The sequence below is a fragment of the Lissotriton helveticus genome, chromosome 7 (assembly GCF_964261635.1).
Source record: "Lissotriton helveticus chromosome 7, aLisHel1.1, whole genome shotgun sequence".
Lineage (NCBI taxonomy): Eukaryota > Metazoa > Chordata > Amphibia > Caudata > Salamandridae > Lissotriton > Lissotriton helveticus.
This window is the reverse complement of record NC_136068.1, coordinates 638,149,692-638,173,711: the sequence shown is the minus strand read 5'-3', so window position 1 is coordinate 638,173,711 and position 24,020 is coordinate 638,149,692. Positions and strand designations below refer to the sequence as shown.

The following is a 24,020-nucleotide window of genomic DNA, read 5'->3' as shown; positions in this document are numbered from 1 at the left end:
ACAGATCTGCCACCATCCGCTGTCTATGGTCTACCCCTTCAGATTGCCCACCTTCAGTTCTTTAACTTGCACTGTCTCGTCATACCTTGGTGCGGATCCGAAGGTGGGTGTACGGCTTGAACTCCGGAGACTCGTGCGGGTGATTCTCCTTCTTGAGCCACGCATTCAACATGCAGATCCCCACGCCAGGCAGTGCTACCACGAAAGACAGGATCTTCCATGTGCGAGCTGCTCCACAAACACAGAGAATCAAAGGATGAGTAAATTAGTCGTATTAAGATATGTTCTTAAATCTTGTTATATTTCATTCATTCATTCATAGTAACGACAACTTCTAAATATATCTCTCACTCTTGCTTAGAGTGCTGAATAAATTATGCAAAGCAGGAAGCAAGGAACTCTGGGTAGTGCCCAAGTTTAGGCGAAGAGCAGCTTCTTTAAATGGAGCATCCTACAACACTAGTGGCACTCTGAATCTGCTTACCACCACTGTCTATTTTCTACCATTTTTTAAGCTTAGGATTAGCACAGTGCCATTCACGCCGAGCTAGAAGGGAGCCAAAGACTTCTGCTATTTTTCCAGCAAAGTTGTTATGCATAGGGTTAGCACAGTGCCATTAATGTCAAGCTGAAAAATGACAAAAGCCGTTTGCCACTCCAGGCACAGTATGACAGGGGTCATGGACCTTTGTAATTTGCACCATTTGTTTCAAAGGAATGTTCATCTGCAGGAATAAATTATTGAAAATCACCCCGCGGGTGATGTGACTGCCACAGAGGACAAGTTGAATTATGTATATATATATATTCACTGAAAAAACCATAGGTTATAGACCATATATAGTTAGGAATTAGCATTTAGAAAACCTTATTTTACTCACACAAAACCATTGAAATTCCATATATAGTTAGTTGCACTAACTATATATCGCGCACCCGCAATCCACTGCTGATGATGTCACATATTACATCATTCATGACATGGTCAGTGACATCACTGATGACATCACTGATGACATCTCAAATGACATCACTGATGACATCATCTAGTGTCTGTGTGTTTTTGTAAAGTTTAAATACGTTTTACATATTGAAGAATGACTGGATGTATGGAAGACTGAGTGTGTGTGTGGCTGGCTGGGAGGTGTGTGACTCTGTGCATATCAATGTGTACTTGTATCAGTGATTGTATAAGAGAGTAAGTATGTGTTAGTATATGTGTGAAAAGTATGGTGTTCTGTGTTTAACTATAGATGAGGAAATCGAAGTGTGATTGATTCTTCACAGGACTGACTAGGTGTATGAGTGCATATGATAGTGTTCTAATAATAAGTGACTGTATGTATGAGTAATTGTATGGGTGAATGAGTGAATGTGTGTGTAGACGTACGAATCAGTGAGTGTGTATGTAGTAACTGGTATTGGTGTGTCATGATGTCATCAGTGATGTCATTTGAGATGTCATCAGTGATGTCATTTCAGATGTCATTAGTGATGTCATCAGTGATGTCACTGAAGTATGGTGTTCTGTGTTTAACTGTATAGATGAAGAAATGGAAGTGTGATTGATTCTTTACAGGACTGGCTTGGTGTGTGAGTAACTCCATGGATGAGTGGCAGTGTGTGACTGTCTGCATAGGTGTATGAGTGCATATGATAGTGTTGTAATAATAAGTGACTGTATGTATGAGTGATTGTATGGGTGAATGAGTGAATGTGTGTGTAGACGTAGGAATCAGTGAGTGCTTATGTAGTAACTGGTATTGGTGTGTCATGATGTCATCAGTGATGTCATTTGAGATGTCATCAGTGATGTCATCAGTGATGTCATTTGAGATGTCATCAGTGATGTCATCAGTGATGTCACTGACCATGTCATGAATGATGTAATATGTGACATCATCAGCAGTGGATTGCGGGTGCGCGATATATAGTTAGTGCAACTAACTATATATGGAATTTCAATGGTTTTGTGTGAGTAAAATAAGGTTTTCTAAATGCTAATTCCTAACTATATATGGTCTATAACCTATGGTTTTTTCAGTGAATTTTCAAGGTTTTGTAAATGCTAATTCCTAACTATATATGGTCTATAACCTATGGTTTTTTCTGTGAATTTCATTGGTTTTTTAACAGCTAATATCTGTAGCTGTAAAATGTATTCTTCTTTAAATCCAAAAATATATTTTATATGTTTATGAATAATTTTTTTTTTAAATATATTTTTTTCTTCGTTCCCGCTTCGCGAATCAGGAAGCTTCCCGTTAGCTGACCTTGATGCCGCGAAATAGACCGCAAGCCGGTAAACGTTTCTTTACCGCAAGTGCCGCGTTAGAAAACAACATCGTGACGCCTCCCGTCCGCATGACGTTTCACGTTGTCGCGTGATACGTCATATGACGTACAACGTTAGCGAACTGGTACGCGAAGCGAGTCGCAAAGCGCAGGTTTCTGGAAGCAAACCGGGAGGCCCTGCAAAGCGCTTAACGTAAACACAGCAAGTCATGTGACTTGGTAATAACACTTTTCATTGGTTCATTTCACTTTTGGTTTCCTAATGATGTAAGACTAGGTCATATAATCTAAAATGAACACTTTTGATTGGTTGAGAACTCTTGTTTTTCCCAAATGATGAAAATCCCTCCTTCTTTCCTCACTCTGACTTTCATCATTGTGAGAGAAAGACCCTTTGTGATCACTGAGCAATGGCTTCTTTAGTAGCTTCAGCTGGTGCTTCCCCACCACCTCCACCACATCCAAGGAAGAGTGGACCACCTGCTCAAGTTATAATTCAACAAGGAGAGGAAGAAGAGGAACAGGAGGACGAGCACGAAGAGAGGCAGTTTTTGCCTGAGCAGCCCAGGACGTCTCACCGGAAAGAAAACTTCATTTGGCAATTTTTTAAAATTCCCAAAGGTCAGAAAAAAGTAAATGCAAGATACGTAACTTGCCTTATATGTCAAGATAGACTGTCCAGAGGGACCGACAAAAAATACAGTTTCGGAAACTACACAATGCATCGCCATATGACTAGGTGGCATCCTAACAACTACAGTGCTGCACAGTTTCGGAACGACCTAGATAATCTCCCTATTATGGCCAGAAGATCTGTTGTACCGGAAGTAACGGGACCAGAGGGCAGGGAGATGGTGCCAAATATACAAATGAGATTTGGTGATGTAAAACACATCTGCGTATTTTGCGATGGATTCATTTCCTACGGAGAAAAAAGCATCACTCTGATCAACAGAGCTATTGACTATCATATGCAAGTTTGTACGAAACGCCCAAAATAATAAATACTTCTTTTTTTTGTTTTGTTGCTCCTGTTGAGCCCTTTACAATGAATCGTTTTCATTGCCCCTTCCAAGAAAAACCCCAAAAAATATAAAACTGTTCAGAAAAATTCAAAAAAAGTAAAAAAATGTTCTGAAAAATAAAAAAAAAAGTTCTTTTCAGAACTACCTCCCCGTTATTAAAAAATTGGTACAATATTTGGAACTGTGCCAACCTCTATTTCTCTTAGTTCGCTTCCCAGTTCGCTCCCCGGTACGCGAACCGGAAGCGAACCAAAAACAGTAAGTATAAGGGAAGGAAACAGACACTTATGTTAAAAGAAAGACAGCTATAGGGGAGTAAACTAGAGATACTATTACCCGTAATCCACTGCTGATGATGTCACATATTACATCATTCATGACATGCTCAGTGACATCATCAGCAGAGGATTGCGGGTTTTTTGGCAACGTGCCTTATCCACGGTTTAATAACGCTGCCTTTTGCTTTATATAAGTTTTCAAATTGTATGAAATATATACCAATAGGTCGTTATGAACCTTTAGGTAGTGCTTTTCTTCATGAGGTCTGGTCGCTTCCATACACATACAGATGTTTCAAAGATGATCAAGAAGTTTATCTGAATGGAGAGGAATGCACTGAGACGCCAGATCATTCACTAATGTGTAGGCACATACAGTTACACGGTTCATGCAACAAACACCGACCAAATATGGCTTGCGTGTTGCAAGGCACGCCAGTTCCTGCTATCATCCCCACGTTCAAGTTGTTGGAAAATGGTAGTTATTTGATGCTCAATAATGAAGATTGTTCTGAGTTAATTAAAAGTATTCCTTTTATCGTAACAGTAAGTGAACGGGTTATTTGCTGCAGAAATGTTCTATTTCCTCCCACACATGAACATAGGGAGTTTTCAATCTGGCCACAAATACCAACCTTGGGACAGATTTCAACGGCATGGCAAGAATAAGAGCTCTTTTGTCTCAGAGAGAGGTGGCCTTGAGTTCGGCCCGTGAAACTTTCGTGCTTCACATAGCGAACACCCGTACAGAGGTGCACACACTTTTCAATTCAGATTTGCCTTTCAAATTCAGCAAGATGGTTCCGACTATCTTTAACGCATCCTCCGCAAAGTCCCTGGCGCACTTTTTTAAAGTTGTTACCAGTGGTCTCGTGACTTCATTTGAGAAAATCTTTGGACTCATCCCTGCTTCCTTTCATTCTATTTTCTCCACTCTGGTTCGTGGATTGGCATTTTTACTTGCATTACCAGCGGACGCTCTTGTGCTTTTTTACATTTTTAAATATGGATGTCCCTCCTATGCAACCTCCCACCCTGCAGCTGCTGACACTGTTCCGCAATCGCATGCTAGAATATTATGGCACAATGCCGTTGGCGATATTAAGCACGGCATATGGATTATCTTTTCGATTCTCCTACTTCACCTGTGTCCAGCCTGTATTTCACTGCCTGACCTGTGATTTCGATTGGGCCATTGATTTGTGTCTCTGCGGACCGGTTTCTCCTGACGTCGACTTTAATCAGCTGATGACTCCTATCATTACTCACGAGTTGGTTTGTCCTGGCGAAAGGATTATGGCTGTGGCATTGATGCATGGACTACTTGGTCCCTGGAATTTACTGGCGGCAGCACAGTCTTTCTTGGAACAGAGCTTTCTTGAAAACCCACCGAGCTGTCCTCTGATGGTGATAGAGGATCCGGTGCTGGGAGAGCACGTATGTTCTTTTCCGCTTTTAAATTGGATGGCTGAACTGTTTTCGGATGAAGACGGTGACTTCCTATTGGAGGCTGTTGCAGCCTATTTTGCATACACAGTTATGTCATAGACCTTTTTCATGTTTGATATGCTGAGTACTAGCATTTCATTGACAATTCATTGACTTATTTGTCAAGTTTTTATTATTTACCTTGCCTATTGGCTTAAGACTCGATAAAGTACTTGGCTGTTTTATTTTTCTTTAGCATTAAATTTTCCTAGTTTTTAATGCTTTACCTTGCGGACCGTCCACATATAAACTTGCAATCTGCTCTCATGAGATGGCACTTCTATTATCTTATTCAGTTCGTTTCCGGATCATGGGGAGGTGTCATCTAGGTCCTGGATATCTTTACACCGTGTTAAGTTAGCATGGGCTCATTACCGGTTTAAACGCCATTTTTCCTTTTTTGCAACTTCTGCACACGACACTTAGTTGTTGCTTTAGCTTTCCACCTAGTAGTTCATCGTGGTTTACATGAGAATAATATGTTATTGCTCTACTATCTGCTTTGCTTGTTAAACTATATCTGTACAGCGAGTGCTAAAGTTTCAAGAACAACACGATACAGAATTGTTATGAGGTCTGATCTCCACGACTTCATACTCATAACATAAGTGCAACTTCTGCCAATTCTGGGCATGAGGCGGGTTTTATATTGCATTGCCGAACACACATACACAACAGTTGATGCGGCTCACATGAAGAGAGAGCTGGTGTATGCTGATGTGATTCCTTCAAATCTAAGACACTAAAGTATGGGCACGCCCTAAACCAACACAAAGAGACCTTCTTAGCAAATAATATAATATGTGTATTAGGGAGGGTGAGATATAAGCAGCCGCGGGCCGTGGAGGGAGTTACGGTGAGGCAGGGAGGCGGGGAGGGGGAGAAGCAGGGTGGAGCCCTCTCTACCTTGCCCCTCCCCCTCCCCGCCTCCCTGCCCCACCGTAACTCCCTCCACGGCCCGCGGCTGCTTATAAGTGTTGCTAACTCTTATTCATTTACAGCATGTTAACATACTATCACCATTCGCTTTTTATGTACTAGTAACTATGCTGGTAATTTTGCTACTGATAATATGTGTACTTGTATTATCTAAGATACTACGCCTGTGAAGACGGCATTAGTAAATAAACATTTCAAATACACATGTGTTCTTCTTAACTCCATGTTCTGGTTTCTAAGAAATATATAACGACCGACTGTTCATGAGTTCCACGTATCCTGAGGTACTATAAGTTCATATTCTGGATTGTCTAAACATTGAGAGTTTGTTATATCCAATGTGACACTGTACCTAGCTTGCTAAGGAGTTTTTGATTACTAACGTGAGTTTTGGGACACCCTAATTCGCCGAGGTTCCAATCCTCTGTCCACAGTTCTGTGTGAGAACAGAAACCCTGCGACAGGGGCACCCCCGACCCTTGCTGGAGCTTCATCACACTTGCGATACAACTCCAGCAATGCGCCACCTTTACGGCACAGATACATCACGCATCTGTGCTGTTTTTGCCCCATGATGCGCCGCATTGTAAATGCAGCACACCATAGGTGACGGAACAGCGGCACAGAATGACTAACACATCCCTGGTGATGCGCCAGTCATCATAAATGTATCCCTATGCTTCTTATCTTGTTAGAGATGAACCGCCATATGTATCATCAAAGTTTTTTGCATTTCCTAAATAGCGAACTTTAAGGAATAAATAGCGATTCTTTACCATTCCTAGTTTGCGATGAGCTATTTGCTAATTACAAATTACCCATTCATTTCCTTCATTTCCATAGGGCGGTTGGACTCACTTTTAGCTCGAACGGCTGAATGGATTTCCACGAAACTTGGCAAAATTGTAGGGACTGGTAGCCCGATGTGCCTTTGCTATGTCTCAAGATATATGCTCCAGTGGTTTTTACGAAAATTAACTTTGAAAAATATATATTGGGCTACATTGGCCTATATATATGTTGGAGCCCAAATGTAGCCCAATGTAGCCCAATGTAGCCCAAAGATGGCCGCCAGACACACAAAAAAACAAATGTAGCCCAAATATCAGCCAGATGTAGCCCAACTATAGCCCAGTGACAGAATGACCAATCAGCTTCGCAAACCTCCGTTACGCGAAGCGGAGCGCTGTTACAGATATATATCTTTTTTTGAACGTTAATTTCTTAAAATCCACTGGAGCACATATATTGAGACCTAGCAAAGGCACATCGGGCTACCAGTCCCTAATATTTTGCCAAGTTTCGTGCAAATCCATTCAGCCGTTCGATTATTATTATTATTATTTTTTTTTGCCCCGCGGGGCCCTTTTAAAACCTCCACATCAAACCTAGGGGGTCAGCGAGGATCTACTATGCCCCCTTATAGTTATTTCCCCCTTTGTTTTGACCTCCTCTTGTCTCTCGATCCTACAGAGAGACAAGATGGCGGCCGCTACGGACTGTTTGGAATGTTGACAGACGCCGGAGAACCAATCAGCTTCGCTTCACAAAGCTCCGTTGCGCGACAAGTACGCGTCCTGGGCCGCTGCCCGGTCCGCTGTTACAGATATATATCTTTTTTTAAACGTTAATTTCTCAAAATCCACTGGAGCACATATATTGAGACCTACAAAAGGCACATCGGGCTACCAGTCCCTACAATTTTGCCAAGTTTCGTGCAAATCCATTCAGCCGTTCGGGCTAAAAGTGAGGCCAACCGCCCTATGGAAATTAACATGGGAAAAACGCGTTTTGGGACCCCCCTTTTTTCTCGGCCCCCCCTTGACGAACCCCCCCAAAATTTTCAGGGGCTGCTCAGAAACAAAATGTGCCATTTTCCTGAAAATTTCAGCCAATTCCGTCCACAAATGCCAAAGTTATTAGACATAGAATTTTCAAAAATCCCATAGGGAAAAAATCCTAACTATATATACCTACTGGCGACCGCCAGTAGGTAATATATATATATATATATATATATATATATCCGTGACTGTGCAAGTAATGCTAAATAAAAGAAAAGTATGGTGTTTAAAATATAAGCATGTTCTGTGTTTCCGGACCCACGAGGGTTAAATAGGGACTCCAACTCCTGTGATTCATTTCATTCAGGCCCAGCTGGGCAGGATATAAATTAGATGGGATATGTCAGTTGGAGTGATTATGGAAAGAACACTGTTTGGCATGCTGCCTCTGAGGAAAGGGTTGTTTACTCTGAAACGCGTCAGGCAAGGCATGCGATTATTATTTTATTTGTGCTTCACGAAGGTTGTTCCTGTGCTTCTGAAAGACTTGTTGGGAGTGCACTCTAACAAAGGCAACTTGTGGTGTGGAAATGTATATATATATATATATATTATATATATATATATATATATATATATCCCACAAAAAAGGTTACCCCGGTGTAATATTGTTCTCTGTATTTTATTTCGCGAAGGCTGCATGCAGTTTTCAGCAAAAGTCATCATAAAAATGCTGCCAGGCGCGTTTCGGGTACTTTTGACCCTTAATCATTGGCAATTCAGCATGAAACAACAGGATCAGCAGTTATGCAACTCAATTTAAACTTTAAAAAGACCTCCCTAGTGGGCGTGGCCACTCCCGTGGCCTTATTGTATCTGTGGTTGTACATTTTGAAACCTCACTGAGGGTAACCCTTTTTGATGGGAAATTAGCGGCTCACTCTGGCCGCAGAAGCATCATCACGGCGATGAATTTATGCTAAGAAAGAGCTCAATCTGGAAACTCTTCCCAACTGCTTTGGGACTATGGTGTGCAGGCGCCGGAATCCATCACAGGTCACACTCAGGCTCCAGTGAAAGGTACCAGCAAGCGACCAGGCCTCCAACCTACAGTGGGTGATAGCTGACATACAACATAGCACAACACAATGTAGTAACAACCAGGCGCATAACTCCATTACAATAATAGAACATAGTGCAGCCGAACGTAACACAAGAAACAACGTAAAAAAGGCATACTACAATGCACAATCGCAGCATAAAAAACAACACAATACAAAACCACAACACAATGACAGAACAGAATGAGGACAGAATAACAAAACAACAGCACATCAACAAAACCTCACCACAATGCAACAACATATCAAGACAAGACAATAAAAAAGACAGGAACAATGTACGAACATAACATGAAAAAAGACAACCTTTAAATACAGCAACACTCCAATACTAAACCCAAATACGAAACACCAAGATATCACAGCAACACTGCAATAACCAGCTCAACACAGTATGTTCACATACCCCAACACGCAGTACATCAGCATTATACAACTATACAGCATTACAATGTCAAAACACAACAAAATAACAGACATAAATGGATGTTTGCATTGTTGTGCTGTTGTGTTGCTGAGTTATTTTACTGTGTTGTTTTGCATGTGTGGCTGCTGGTGTTCTGTTGCTATTTTTTAAGGTTGTGTTGTTTTTTTCTTTTTGCGTTTGGTAGTGGTTGTTTTCTTGTGTGTTTGTGGTCTGTTATGCCCGGTTACTCACCGGTAATAACCATTACTCCGAGTCCTGGTCTCCCCGTCCCATTCCTGATACGTGAGCAGCTAGTCTGCTCTACAGAACCCCTACCTAGCTGAGCTGTTGGCACTTCCCCCTAGGATGACGTCACCATCACGTGACTACTAAAGGGGGAAGTGCCGGATGAATCATCCTGAAAATACCAAAGACAACAGAACGAAACACATACAATCACCCACGGAAAACCCAAACCAGGGAGGGAGGGAAGGGCTCAGGAATGGGACGGGGAGACCAGGACTCGGAGTAATGGTTATTACCGGTGAGTAACCGGGAATTACCTCCTCGTCCTGGTCTCCCCGTCCCATTCCTGATACGTGAGCCCATACCCAAGCATGATTGTAAGAAAAAAACAGACCAGAAGAATGTCAGAAAAACAGGTCCATTTTAATCAATCAAAACAGTACAAAACTACAAAACAAGTACTGCAGACAGAACACTAGTCCCAAAAGCAGCCGAGGCCGCCATCCCCAACTCCAGACGATAATGGGCAACAAAAGTGTGGGGAGAAGCCCACGTAGCAGCATTGCAAATGTCTCGCAAAGAGGCACCCCTGAACATGGCCCAGGAGGACGAAACACTCCGAGTCGACCGACCCTGAACAGAAGAAGGCAGGGGGCAGTGGACCGAATCATAAGCAGAAACCACTGCGCCCTTGACCCAACGAGACAAGGTGGACAAAGAAGGGCGAAGCCCCAGACCCGACAGGCCGTAGGTGAGGAACAGGAAATCAACCTTACGGAAACCAGCCGTACGCTCTAAGTAGATGCGGAGAGCCCTCAACACATCCAAAGAATGGAGCAGCTCCTCCTCAGGAGAGGCAGGAGCCGGAAAAAACACAGGGAGAACAATATCCTCCTGACAGTGAAAAGTCGAAATCACCTTAGGGAGAAAAAACTGACTCGGACGGAGAACGACCTTGTCAGCGCAGAAGCGCAAGAAGGGGGGAGAAGCCATCAGCGCACCAATCTCACCAACCCTACGCCCAGAGGTAATGGCCACCAGGAAGATATCCTTGGCAGAAAGGAACTTCAGGGCCACGGAGTCCAAAGGCTCAAACGGAGGACCCGTCAAAGCCCGAAGAACCAAGGGCAGATCCCAAGGAGGCACAGGGGAACGGGATACAGGACGGTGAAGCAAGAAACTCCTCAGAAGGCGAGCCACCAACGGGGAGACAGAAGAAACAGAGGAACCCCGAAAGGCAAGAACGGCAGCCCATTGCGCCCGCAGGGAAGAAACCGCCAGTCCCAAGACAAAACCATCCCGCAAGAAGTCCAACACCCGCACGGCCTCACAGGAGGCAGGAGAGAGACCCCTCCCAAGACACCAGGTGGAAAAAGACTTCCAGTGACGGGCATAAGACTTCAAGGTGGAAGGACGCCGGGAAAGCTGAAGACACTGGGCAACCTCCAACGAGCAACCCAGACCCAGCAAACTCAACCTCTCAAGTGCCAAACCCCCAGCCGGAGGCGACGCAGGGAGGCAAGACTGAGAAGAGGAGCCCGCAGGGGCAGGGAGACAGGGGAAACCTCCAATGAGGGCAAACGGGAAAAGTCAGCAGAAGGGGAAACCAAGACTGCCGAGACCACTCCGGAACCACCAGGAGAACCTCCGCCCGATCCAAACGAATCTTCCGGAGGACCCTCGGAATTAAGGCAAACGGAGGGAAGGCAAACAGCAGACCCCCCGACCAAGGAATCGAGAAAGCATCGGTCGCCCAAGCCAACGGAGACGGAATGATGCTGCAAAACAGAGGAAGAAGGGCGGAATCCTCCGAGGCAAAAAGATCCAGCCAAGGGAGGCGGAATCGAAGGACAATCTGGCCAAACAGATCCGGGGACAGACAGAGGGACACTGAGGAGGGGAACACCCTGCTCAAAGTATCCGCAGGCCCATTCTCCTTCCCCGGAAGATAGACCGCCGTCAGAGACAACAGATTCGACTCGGCTCAAAGGCCGATCTCCTGGGACAGGAGAAAGAGAGAATGACACATGCCCCCCAGGTGATTCACATAGGTGCGAACCACCTGATTGTCGGTCTGCACAGAGACCGCCCGACCCCGAAGGAGAGGAGCGAACCAAAGGAGAGCAAGCCAGACCGCCCTCAGCTCCTTCCAGTTCGAGGACTGGAGGGACTCGAATCGGGACCACCGACCCTGACCCTTGGAAGAACCCAGAACAGCCCCCCATCCCAAAGCACTCGCATCCGTGGACAACACAACCACAGACCGAGGGGGAAGGAGATCGAACCCCCCGGAAAGGGAGAGAGGAGACAACCACCACTGGAGATCCGCCCGAATCCCCGGAGTGACAGGGATCAGAGTCTCGAAGACCAAGGAGGCGGGATCCCAGTGAGACAGGACATGATGCAACAGGGGGTACAGATGCAGTCGGGCCCAAGGAAGGAGATGAAGAGTGGACGCCATCTCCCCCTGACTCCGCAACCAGAGACGGGCAGACACCTGCGACTGGGAAAGAAGCCAAGAAAGGTGGCGAAACAAAGTCAACTGGCGCTCCTGGGAGAGGAACACCATGCCCAGGTCCATCCGGAAGAAAGCCCCCAGGAACTTCAGGGACTGAGAGGGCACCAGGGAGGACTTCCGGTGGTTGATAAGGAACCCAAAGGAACCCAGCAGATGACACACCTGGGCCACATCCGACAGAGCCTGCGAAAAAGACGGAGAGACAATCAACCAGTCATCCAGATATGGAAACACCAGCAGCCCCACAGAATGAAGAATACCCACCAGAGGGGCCAGGAGCTTGGTGAACACCCTGGGCGCAGAGGACAGGCCGAAAGGCAGCACCCGGAACTGGTAGTGATGGGTCCCCACAGCAAAGCGCAGAAAACGCTGGTCGGCAGAATGGACAGGAACATGCAGGTACGCATCCATCAAATCCAGGGACGCCAGGAAGCCACCCGGAAGGACCAGAGCAGGATGGACTGGAGGGTCACCATCTTGAAAGGGCGATGGACGACGAAGCGGTTGACACGCTTCAGATCCAGAACAGGACGAAGATCCGAAGTGTCCTTCTTGGAAACCAGAAAGAGGATTGAGTAGCAACCCTCGCCCCTCTCCAGCGGTGGAACCTCCACAACAGCCTGTTTCTCCAACAGGAGTTGAACACCCGCCAACAAAGACACCCTTCGCAAAGGAAGACGGGGCAGGGGAGTCTGAACAAAACCCGGAGTAGGAGGAGAGGAAAACTCTATCCGGCAACCTTCCGAAACAGTCTGAACCGCCCAGGCATCCGGAACCGACAACCACTGGGCGCGGAAGCGCTGGAGTCGACCACCAACGGGTAAATGCAGACAGTCATTGAGAAGAGGAGGAAGCGGGGGTGGCAACACCGGCAGCGGCCCGGGGCTTGGCACCTCCAGGGGCCCCCCGGCCACGACCCCTGCCACGAAAGGGCTGAGCAGCGCCACGAGCAGGAGGCCCAAAAGCGCGACGATAACCAAATCCACGCCCCCGAGCAGGAGGACGGATCGGAACCACCAGCTTGCGGTTCTCCGCGGACTGCTTGACCATGCCCTCCAGCTGAGGACCGAACACCTTAGAACCTTCAAAAGGCAACTTAAGGAGGACCGACTTCTGCGAAGAGTCCGCCTTCCAGGAACGCATCCAAATATGACGCCGGGCAGCAATGGAAGCACCAGAAGCGGCGGACGCCGCCCCCAAATTGTCAAAGGAAATGTCCGACAGGTAACACACCTGCAACTCCATCAAAGACAGAAGAGGAGTGGCATCCTCGCCCTCGGACAGCAGAACAGACAGGGACTGGAAGTCCTTAAGGAGAGACTGAACCATATAGTTGGAATACGCAGTCGCCCGGACAGAGAAATTAGAAGCAGCATAGGAACGCTTCACCGCCCCCTCAACACGCTTATCCACAGCGTCCGCAGGAAGGGCGTCCTCAGAAACAACCAATCCCTGAGAGGAAAGGCCAGCCATCAAATTGTCCACTTTCACAGCCTGAGGGAATTCATCAGCAAAACCCTCAAGAGGGTAACGTCTGGACAGGAAACGAGGAAAAGAAGACTTGTCCACCTCCTTCCATTCGTGGGACAGCACATTACGCACCGCACCATGCAAAGGCAAAGAATCCGGAGCAGGCTGGACATACTGCGTAAAAAAGTCATCCTCAACAACAGCATCCGCAGGAAGAGAAAAACCCAAGTTGGACCTCACATGGGCAAACAGGTCAGCGAGCTCAGCACCCTGAACAAAACGACCACGGACACCCTCATCCTCACCAGGATCAACGTCACCCTCAGGAGCATCTTGTGGATCTAAAGACACACGAGGCACCTTGGGAGGAGGCTCAGCCGCGTCCCTAGCCAGGAAAGCAGCAGCCACAGCCTCATTAATAATGAGGCGCAGGGCATCCAGAGGGGTCGCAGAAGAAGAAGCGACTGAATCCATTGCAGAAGAACAAGTCCAAACAACACTCCCAACAGGCAAAAAACAAGGACAAAAAACATCCCAAAAAGGACCCCAGATATAGGCGAGGACCCTAACACCTGTGGGAGGGGAAAGAAAACTGGGCCAGTATAAGAAGCCCAGCCAGCCGCCAAAATCGCCCCCTCAAATGGTGCAAGACACCAAACTCCATGGAAAAGCCCCTGCCCGCTAAAGCAGGGCGAAAACGGACCGGAGAATGCCCAAGAACGGCCGCTGGAGCAGGCCAACCCAAGCCAGGTGAGCACCCAGAAGCACAGAGCACAGAAACGCCCGCTAACGCGAGCCGCGTGCAATCAGGCGCCCCCAACACAAAGCCGGCCGCTAACGCGAGCCGCGAGGAACAAAAATGCCCCCATGAGGAAAGGAAGCCCAATGTAGCTCGGGGGAAGCGGCAGTGAAAATAAAACAGAGGCGGCCGCTAGAGCAGGACGCCGTACAAAACAAACAAACAGCAGGGAGACTTACCCGTTTTCCTTCTGTCAGAAAAAGGAAGCCTCCAGGAAACAGCCCAGCCAGCAACGCGGTCGTAGACTGCAGAAAAAAGAAAACAGGATGATTCATCCGGCACTTCCCCCTTTAGTAGTCACGTGATGGTGACGTCATCCTAGGGGGAAGTGCCAACAGCTCAGCTAGGTAGGGGTTCTGTAGAGCAGACTAGCTGCTCACGTATCAGGAATGGGACGGGGAGACCAGGACGAGGAGGTAATTGTGGTTTGTGTTCTCATTGGATTTGTGTGTCTCAATCCATGGGAGCCCGGATGCATTGCATTGGTGTAGGATGGCGTGCAACACATTTCCGCCCTCGGCTCTCTAGCGAACCACTGGTTGGACAGGAGGGCTGTGTTCTGTGAATGCCGACTGTGATGCTTTACAATTGCGCAGATTCATTTCTACATACCCCGGATGTAATGCAACCCGTTTCCCTTGATCGCGTTGCTTGATGACCGTCCCGGTGTTGCCCCACGCTGAGACAATCTGTCCCGCCTTGGAAGTGAGATGCGATGCCGGTCATTTTGTTAGCTGCGTTTGTCCCGAAGAAAACCACGAAAATTACATCAGTTCGTTGAAATCTCACTTCCTGGTCACGCAGATTGACTATGCGCCCCTGAACATAATTAAGCTGATAGTTACGTCTGTACAAACTGGCACTGCTTTAACGATTGCTCGTTCAGTTAGACGACTGTAGCCTGCCCGGGCACTCTCTGCTCCAAGCACTGTGCCAGCTCAGCTGCCTCTTTTGAAAGTACCACACTACACTTCTCTGTTCAGTGCATGTGTACAGAGGCCTGAGAGGCTCACCAAACGCTTTTTAGTGCTGCAATTTCTAATTGAACCAGTGGCCGGGGGATGGAATTTCCTTTCTAGCATTAGGGCAAGAATGTATTTTTCTTTCCTAGTAGCGTTGGGTGAGTAAGCGGAGCTCACTCACCTCATAGCTAAGGAAAGACGGGCGAGGTGCTAATAACTCTAAAAATCAGCAAGTACAGAAGTGTAAAAGAAGGTATTTGCTGGCTCCATAGTTACCCACTGTGCATGTGGCTGATTTCACGAGTGAGCGGGGATGATAAACTGATTCTAGACAAAATTTGGGTCCATGTCACTGGCCAACCTAATAAGCCAGGGCAATGTATTGTATTGTATTGTACTGTAATTGCATTCATATAGCGCTTACTACCCCTGACGAGGCATCAAAGCACTTTTTCGGTGAGTAGCACGCTACTCCGGAACCCGTTAAGGATTAGTGTTGAATTAGTATAGTGAAATATGAAAGTAATTTGAGTGGTGGATAAGTTAATTGGGACGTTAATCAGTGATTTGGATTGAGAAAGATAGCGGATGGATAGAAGAGGAAAAAAGATTTGAATTTATATAGTGCTTATTACCCTTGATGTGGTGTTTGATCATATTTGGAATTTTTTTATCAGTCTATAGCGTTTGGATATGTACAAGAATTTAAATATAAACTGGTTAATGTGCTTAAAGAATATTGAGCTTAGGGTGAGATCTAAAACCTCAAATGTAGTAGGAAGTAGTGGATTAGAAAGGGTGCCTAGAGATCTGATGCAAAAAAAGAAACAGGGCCCCCAGACACCACACCCAGAACAGGGCGACCCGGAACCCCTCTCTCATTGTCAGGTTTGGCACCAAATACAACTATAAATGGAGTGCAGTGGGTCCCTCAGACCCGGGTCTTGGTGCCACTGTACCAGCTGCACTACTGACAGCCACGCCTTTGTAAGGGAGTGTGGTGGGCGTGCAGTTCAGAGGGAAGAATTCTTAGAACTGTGGCTATGAATTTGTACCCTTAACTCATCCTGCCCTGCAAGGATGAGAAGGACCTGTTTCACACGTCTTGATGCAATGTTGTGGCGATTGTAATTAGGGCTCCCAGTTTTATGGTATTTATTTGTTTTTTTGACACTTTTGTCTGTATTTATCCAAATTTGTTTTCCAGTAATTTTATCTCCATTTATCCACATTTATTTTGGATTTTGTGAAAAAATGAAGGTGATATTGGTATATTTTCACAATTATTTAACTAGTAAATATGCACTCATGCTTGAATGCCTCCCAGGTTTCAGTGATATGAACACCCGCAGAAGATAAATCAATGCACTTATATGAAAATATATGCAAAATTCGTTATCAACCTTGTGCATATCCACTGCTGTTTAAGCCTCTTTACTAAAATGTCCTTCTTTTTTAACCCGTTACCTATCAATCCACACAGCTTTTGGGCTGGCAGTCATGACAGAGGGTATTTAGAATCACTCAAAAAACAACCCAATTTCCGTTTTTATCCACATTTAAAAATATATCCAGAAAAAAAACAAAATTGAATATATTTATCTGTAAAAATCAGTAAAAACGGAAAACAGAGAGCCTTAATTGTAATATATGGGAGACAGGAAAGGTAGGTGACGGTTTTATGGTGAGACAGGGGAATGGCAATGGCTTCAGGTGACTTTAATGTGAGGTGAGAAAGGAGAGACAATGGAGGCATGTGTCTGTAATGCGGGGAGAGAAGCCATATAGGCAGGTTTCTGTAAAACTGGGAGGGTGATAGAAAAGCAGTGGAGGCAGGTCATATAAAAGGGGGTGGGAAGAGAAAGGCAATGCGCTGTAATAGGTGGGAGGGAGAGTGAAATGAGGTATGTCACTGTAATATGAGGAAAACATGGAATGGCTGTGGAGACTGGTGACTATTTTGTAGAGAGGAGCCCAGCATTGGAGAAAAGAACCTAGGTGATGGGCCCCAGGGTAGGAATCGGCGCGTAATAAAGTGTTGCATTGTGTAGGTGGGTGCAACGGTGACTGAAGTATTGAGAGACATTTCCAGGGCTGTAGCCGCACCAATCTCTCTTCCACGTCATCCCCTATGCCCCTCCTTTTCCCCCGTAAGTAACTATTTGGGGCAGTAATGCAAGAGGGCCCACTGCTCGGAATGTGCACAATTGTTCAGAACATTAAACCTGATAAACATGGAGGCGGTGACCCCTCTTACTCTCTGGGCAGTCAGGCAGGGAGAGAGTCTGTGACACACCTCCCTCGAAGGGCATGAGGAGGTACCAGGACAGAGGGTAGAGTGAGGAGGTACCCAGCTCACCAGAGAGCTGGAGCGAAAAAACAAAGTTCCACCTTGCCCCCAGTTACAGCCTCTCTGCAGCCATGGCGTGTCTGTAGAAGACCGACTTGGCTCATTACTACAGTTATTTTAGAGTTGAAACGTATTTAGGCATTAAGAGATGATCCTGTGCCTGTTACATTGCCGTTGTCGTCCGCTCTTCTTCCTGCACCGCTGCTCATAGCTTCTGCTGCTGAGTAGTGGGGGCGAGGGGAGGAGGTGTCATGTGAGTTGGGGACGCAGCAGTGCAGAAGGAACAGGGCACGTCCACTACCATGAAAGTGAAACCGCAACCGCTGTATGGACCCTTTTAAAAGTTCAGAAATCAATGTTTGTAAAGTTTTTGGCAAGTCCTGCATTAAGAAAACAAAATTGTGGCCACCTTGTTACATATTATGGACGGTCTGCTTGCTACTATAAAAGTGAAAGCGCACCATGGCACACTGTAAAAAACGAAGGGAAAAAAAGGCGCGGCTGCCAGGTGCGGCATGCTGTGCTGGTTAAATACACTTTTTTAAAGTGTTGTGGAACAGCATGCAGGAGAAAGATATTTAAGAAAATAGTGCTCCGAGGCAATAATTAAAACATACTGAGTAGCACCACATGTAACAGGGGTTGTCCTCATGGGAGGTTACAAGAAGAGAAAAGGTTATACTAAAGCGAGACTATTAAGCCTATTGACCAATGAATAGCTACCATTTACAAAGGATAAGGGACAGGAGCCAATTAAAAAGATGGCTGGAAAAGTTGGTGGAGCTTCAAGTCCATCCCTGAATACAGCATGTCTTGAAAGAACAGCGCAAGCGCTGCCTAGGCGAGACCCAAATATGTGAATTACGAAATAAGTGAGAAACCAGAGTGGGATGGGGAAGATGGGAGTAGTGATGAAACCATGGTGGTTAGGAAGGAACAACAAGGAGTACATGGGGTGGAGTTGAAATTTCAGTGGGGAAGCAAGGAGGAAGTGAGAAAATAGCCACTCACATGGAGTGCTATAATAAAAAGAACAATCATTGGAAAAACCAATAGGTCTCTCCTATGCAAGCTATTGGCTTTGTCAATGTTTTTAGTCAGGTTGTACAGCCGCGTAGCTGCTATGCAGCATGTCTGACATTTTTAAAGTTAAAAACAAAAACTATGCTGCAGAGGTAGAGAGCACAACAAGGAGGGTGGGTAGATGCCATGTGTTCCTGCAAGTAATAAAAGAAAGCTCTAGATGCAGCCAATGCTGGACTTGCCCTAGCACTTTATTTTAAAAAAAAAGTTCAGCCATAACTAAAACAAATGTGCAAAATTGCTAAAAGCACAATAGGTCTCATTTAGGCAAGACCTATTGGCTTTGCAGATGCTTTTTTCTGGTGGGTTGTGAGGGAGGGCTGGCGGATTGTGAGGGAGGGCTGGAAACAATGGCGGAAAGGTGAGATAAATGGAAGCAATAATGGGAGGGCCAGTAGTAACATCACACAGGAAGAGAGGGTGGCGGGGTGAAGCAACACATGGCGGGCAAGCAAGAATGTGGGATAGTAGGGGACAAGCAACAATATGGGAGGGGGTGGAAGGACAAAAATCTGCAAAAAAATAAATCTGACCTCTTGTAATGCAATCTGTTGCTCATGTAAAGCGCTCTAATGCCCTTCGACCGATTCCATGCAATATAAACAAAATGCAGAGCAGAAGGTGAGGCAGAGGAGGGGGACAATAGGAGGGGCAGTGGGATGGTAAGAGTTCCGTGCAACAAACAAATGCACTCTTATGGAGTGCTTCCACAAAAACAAAAAAAAACTAGGCCTGCTATGAAAGTGTGAGCAGTGAAAGGACACTTACTTGAAAAGGAAGCATTACTTGGGCTTTTCTCTATGAGAGAGACAAAGAGGAAGTGAAACCAGCATGTACTGACCAAACAAAAGCAATGAAATGAGAGTGATGATTAAGCCAACCAATGGTAGGCAATTGGCGGGCTCTAAGCTCCTTGGAAGCTAACAAAAAGTTTCACAAGCGACAGCGAATGTGGTCTCCCAGACAAGACCTAAAAAGGTAGTTCCCTGAATGTAAGGAGTGGAAGGATGCAAGTCATCAAATCACGAGGATAGGAAAGAAGCCATGTTTCTGGGGAGGGACAAATACAAGAAGAGGAAGGAAAGCCACTGAATAAGAAGCATGCAAATAAGATAGGCAAAAAATGAGACCAATGGAATGCAGCAGTTTCACACAAAGTCTACTGTAAGCACTTTTACTGACCACAATAAGTCTTCAACAATAGGCAGCTAAAAGCTGCCTGTTGTCTAGTCCTAAATAAGCAATCCAGCTTCTTTCGAATGGTGATGATTTGGTTAATTATTTTTTAAGTCCAAATTCCATGCATCAGGGACGCTTAGACTGCTCTATATATCTGTTTTCTGTGAACAGCTGAGCTTGTACTGATGAAAGCAACACTGCACCCAATCTGTGTATGTGTGCGTGTGAGAGAGACAGAGAAATGAAGCTTGGATTGCTGCTTATGCTTCCACTGTAGCATTCAATGCTGTCTCTGAGAGAGCACAAATCTGAAAAAAAATGTATAAGTGCACCATATTTACAAGCACGTAGTTAATTAACATATACCTTGCACCAGAGTGTCTTATATTTAGTAGTGAAACGTATAGAGTGTTCAAGTAGAGTAACAATAATCATAACAGTGTGAGATTAATGTAGAAATGTTGGAATGAATATGAAAACCTCACGTTCTCATGTTAAAGGAATCATGTAAGAGTTAAGTGGAACTCTACAAACCAGTTATATTGTGTAGGCCTCATGGCAATTCACAGCAAATCTAAACGTGCTGCTAAAATAATGTGAGGTGGGGTTAACGTGGTTCTTCCAAAATGTATTATCGAATTTAATTTGAAATATATGCTTTATAGATGTGTGTTTTAAGAAACGTATGTTAGTTAAGAATGCTGTTTAAATCAAGTTGAATGTTTTCAGAGTGCAGGGACCCGCTTCATGTAAATCAAGTAGGCCCGAACTGATAGGGATGCTCCTTTGATCTGTAATGTGCTCGTTAGAGGAGAAGTCGAGAGGTGCCAAGTACAGAGCTTTCCATATGCTTTATGACCTATAGATATGGTGGAGTTTGGAATTTGAGGCCCACTGTAGGATGGCCTGCATGCAGGTGCGAGGGGTCCTAATCAGTCGAAATGAATAGAGCCTCGTTCAGTGGCGCTTGGCGCAGGCCTGTAGGAGTCTTCAGGAATTTCAGGAGGTACCGGCGCACTGAAGAAGAAGCCTGGGAACCAAGGTCAACTTTAACGAGGGTCTTGAAGAGTACCATCATGGAGTTTACCGCGCAAAGAAGTACCACGTGAGGGGCGTCCCAAGGGGCGTTCCTATCGGAAATGTGATTTTGTATTAGGGAAAGCGACCCGGGAGGAGAGCAGAGCAGATGATTTTGGGAGCCTAAGGAAGCGGATGGGTAGGCAGATAGACTGATCAGGAGAGACCCATTATCAGAGAAGAGACAAAGAGAAGTTTGTGATCTTCTTAGGAAGTCACCACGGCTGACACCTAGAGGGGTAAAGATCTTGTTAAGTAGGGATGTCACTTAGAGTAGTGTAGGGACAGACTAACCTGAATTTTCTTTTCTGTAATGACTCTGAGGTTGCAACTTGTATCCATTTTGGCAACTCTCATGATATTCGAACTTGTACTCATTATTCTGTTTTGTAGACTCAGATTATTCAAAGAATTCATGTTCATAGTGATACCAGTTTACCTTCTGAATCTCATTTTAAGAAGTTTGTATCTTCAGTTATCTTTGGCCTTATATTAAATCTTTGAAACTTAATCTTGGTCAGTGGTCATTTAGAGTGGTGTAAGTTCTTAATTAATTGACCTATTGTTAGATTGCCTTTTACTCAATGACAGGTACCAACGATCCAGTCGATTTGGTTTGGGATCTGGTAAGGTAACTAGTAACCAGTAATCCCGCGTTAACAGTTGGTAGCAGGTAGGATGGTTATCTTCTTGAGGAAGGTAATCTAGAGAGGTTAGTTTACCCCAAGGCCCCTAGACATCGAGAGACGAGCAGCGGAAGAATCGTGAGACGAGGGTGCAGACGGTGCGAGAACAGCAGCAGTATCGGAGGAGAGTGAGTATAACAAGGGTCATGCGTGAACAGATTGCGGTGTTTTGTGTTGTATTTGTAGTGTAATGCCTTGCGGAGTTGAATGCCTGTAGTGTGATTGAGAGAAGGTTGTGAGCGCGCGCAACCTGGTGAACTGGTAAACCTGGTAAACGGGTGAACTGGCAAATCTTAAGTTCAGGCCAGAGCTTAAGTGGTTTGGGTGTATCGAACATCCCGAGTAGTTGTCGACCGCAGTACGGAGGTCACGCGGTACCATTGACCGCCATGGGACCGAGATAGGGGGAGTGTAAGAGTGAGCGTATGAGTAACGGACGCTGGTCGAAAGTTACTGTGTGTGAGTAACCTATCAGAGAAGGCGATTGTCTGGACGGAAAGACATTTCGTCAAGTTAAGGTGACAACTACAGAAAAGACTGTGGGCGTACAGTCGAGAAAGGTGATCGCTTGGACGGAAGTAGTAATTTTTCAGAGTATGAATGGGACGCGTGCATGACCGAGGAGACGAGCTGAGAAAGGAGGGGAACTGCTGCGAAGGGGGACGGGTGACGTCGGCTAGAGCCGCGCTGTGATTGAGCGGTTGGTGTGACGTTAGCTAAAGCCGCGCTCTGGTTGGGCGGCTAGAGTGACGTCGGAGGAAAGCCGCGCACGGATAGGCCAGTTAGTGAGAACCGCGCTGAGATTGGTGGATTGTCATCAGGAAGTAAACGAAAGCGGAGAAAAGAGAAATCATGAAGTGCTTTAAGTGTTTGAAAGGGATTTTTAAAAGAAAAAGAAGTGAACATTATTACGGGGAAGAGGCTCCGCCGGAGGGTACACCAGCTCATTATATGGCAACGAATGTGGGGCTGCATACCATCTTATGGATTGGGGCTTGGAATAAGCTTACGGAAGGGGGTGAAGAAATGCAGTTCCCGAAGTACGGGACGTTTAAGTTAGAGGTGTTGCATCGGCTAAAAGCAACCATGTCCTCATTGAAACCCTCGCCTAGACCAACACAGTTTGAGGCCCTTAATGCATGGATTAGGGCAGCGCACGACCGAAATTTGAACAGGCGTCAACAAAGACTGACGCGATCGGTAAGAGCAGTGCGAGATTCCAAATGGGACGAGGAGGCAAAGAGGTGGAGGGTACAGGCTATTGAAGTAGAGAAATTGTATCCCATGAGGGAGGTGGGAGGAGGAGGAAACCTCATGGAGGAGGACGAAGAAAGTGAGTCGGAAGACAACCTGATAAACAGGTTGCTGTTAGATAGACCACCTCCGAGAGTTGGAGAGATTGAAGATAGGGGACTCGCAAGGGAAGGTGGAACTGTCATAGAGGGGTATACACCACTCCCCCTAACAGAATGGACACCTATCAAAGGCGAGGAGACACCTCATAACAACACGGTACAGAGTGTAGTGGGAAGGTTTGTGGTGCAGAAAACGCCAACCACCGAAAGGGTTGAGTCTGTTGGATTGCCAGATGCTCTTCAAGTGCCTGTTACCATAGGACCTATAGTATCGATCTATAACTCTGAGAGAGATAGAGAGGAAGAACAGAGGCAATTGGATAGAGAAAGGACTGAGATGGAAAGGAGGAATAATGTGACAAATGCATGGAAACAATTGCCAGGATCGGTAACTTGGAATACCCCATTAGATACAACTGTAGGTCCCAATTTAGGACAGGGAGGTCCGAGAGGACCAATGGATCTAAGGGGACCGCGGCCAAAGTCCTATACAGAATTAAGAGCTGATTTGAGGGAATGGGATGGGTCCCCGGTAACCCTGAGTAACAGGTCAAGAACAGAACCAGAGTGGGAAAACAGAGGTAGCGGGACTGTATCCCATTGTGGGGCCAGCGAAAGCAGTCAGGGCCGAGAAGGTCCAAGTCAAGAGAACAGAGGAGTTACCTGTCCGATGAATGGGAGGGAACAGCAGGAGCAGAGTGGTAGGAGTATGGAGTGTGAGGAGGTGTCTCGCCTCATGCAAACAGAGGGAGACCAAAGAACGCAAGAGTACAGGGATAGGTTTAGGTGCACTCGTCACACACACGCGCCTGGGGAAAATGTGCAGCATTGGCAAAGAGGGAGCAGTGAAAGGTCACGTCATACATCGAGTGATCGGAGGTCACAGACGCATGAGGAAGAAAGAGGGAGTAACGGAACACCTTACCAGGTATCCCGTGAAGTTAGACAGGATGGGGAAC

The 24,020-nt window shown here is 46.0% G+C and overlaps 1 protein-coding gene across 1 annotated transcript in view; it reads right to left on the bottom strand.

Annotated features, from left to right (window-relative positions):
* Positions 1-24,020, bottom strand: part of LOC144766940 (cytochrome c oxidase subunit 6A, mitochondrial-like) — a 44,485-nt gene that overhangs the window by 5,732 nt on the left and 14,733 nt on the right. Inside the window, exon 2 of the mRNA XM_078650628.1 lies at positions 86-228. Within this exon, the coding sequence (XP_078506754.1) occupies positions 86-228 (143 nt within the window). The remainder of the gene's footprint in view (positions 1-85; positions 229-24,020) is intronic.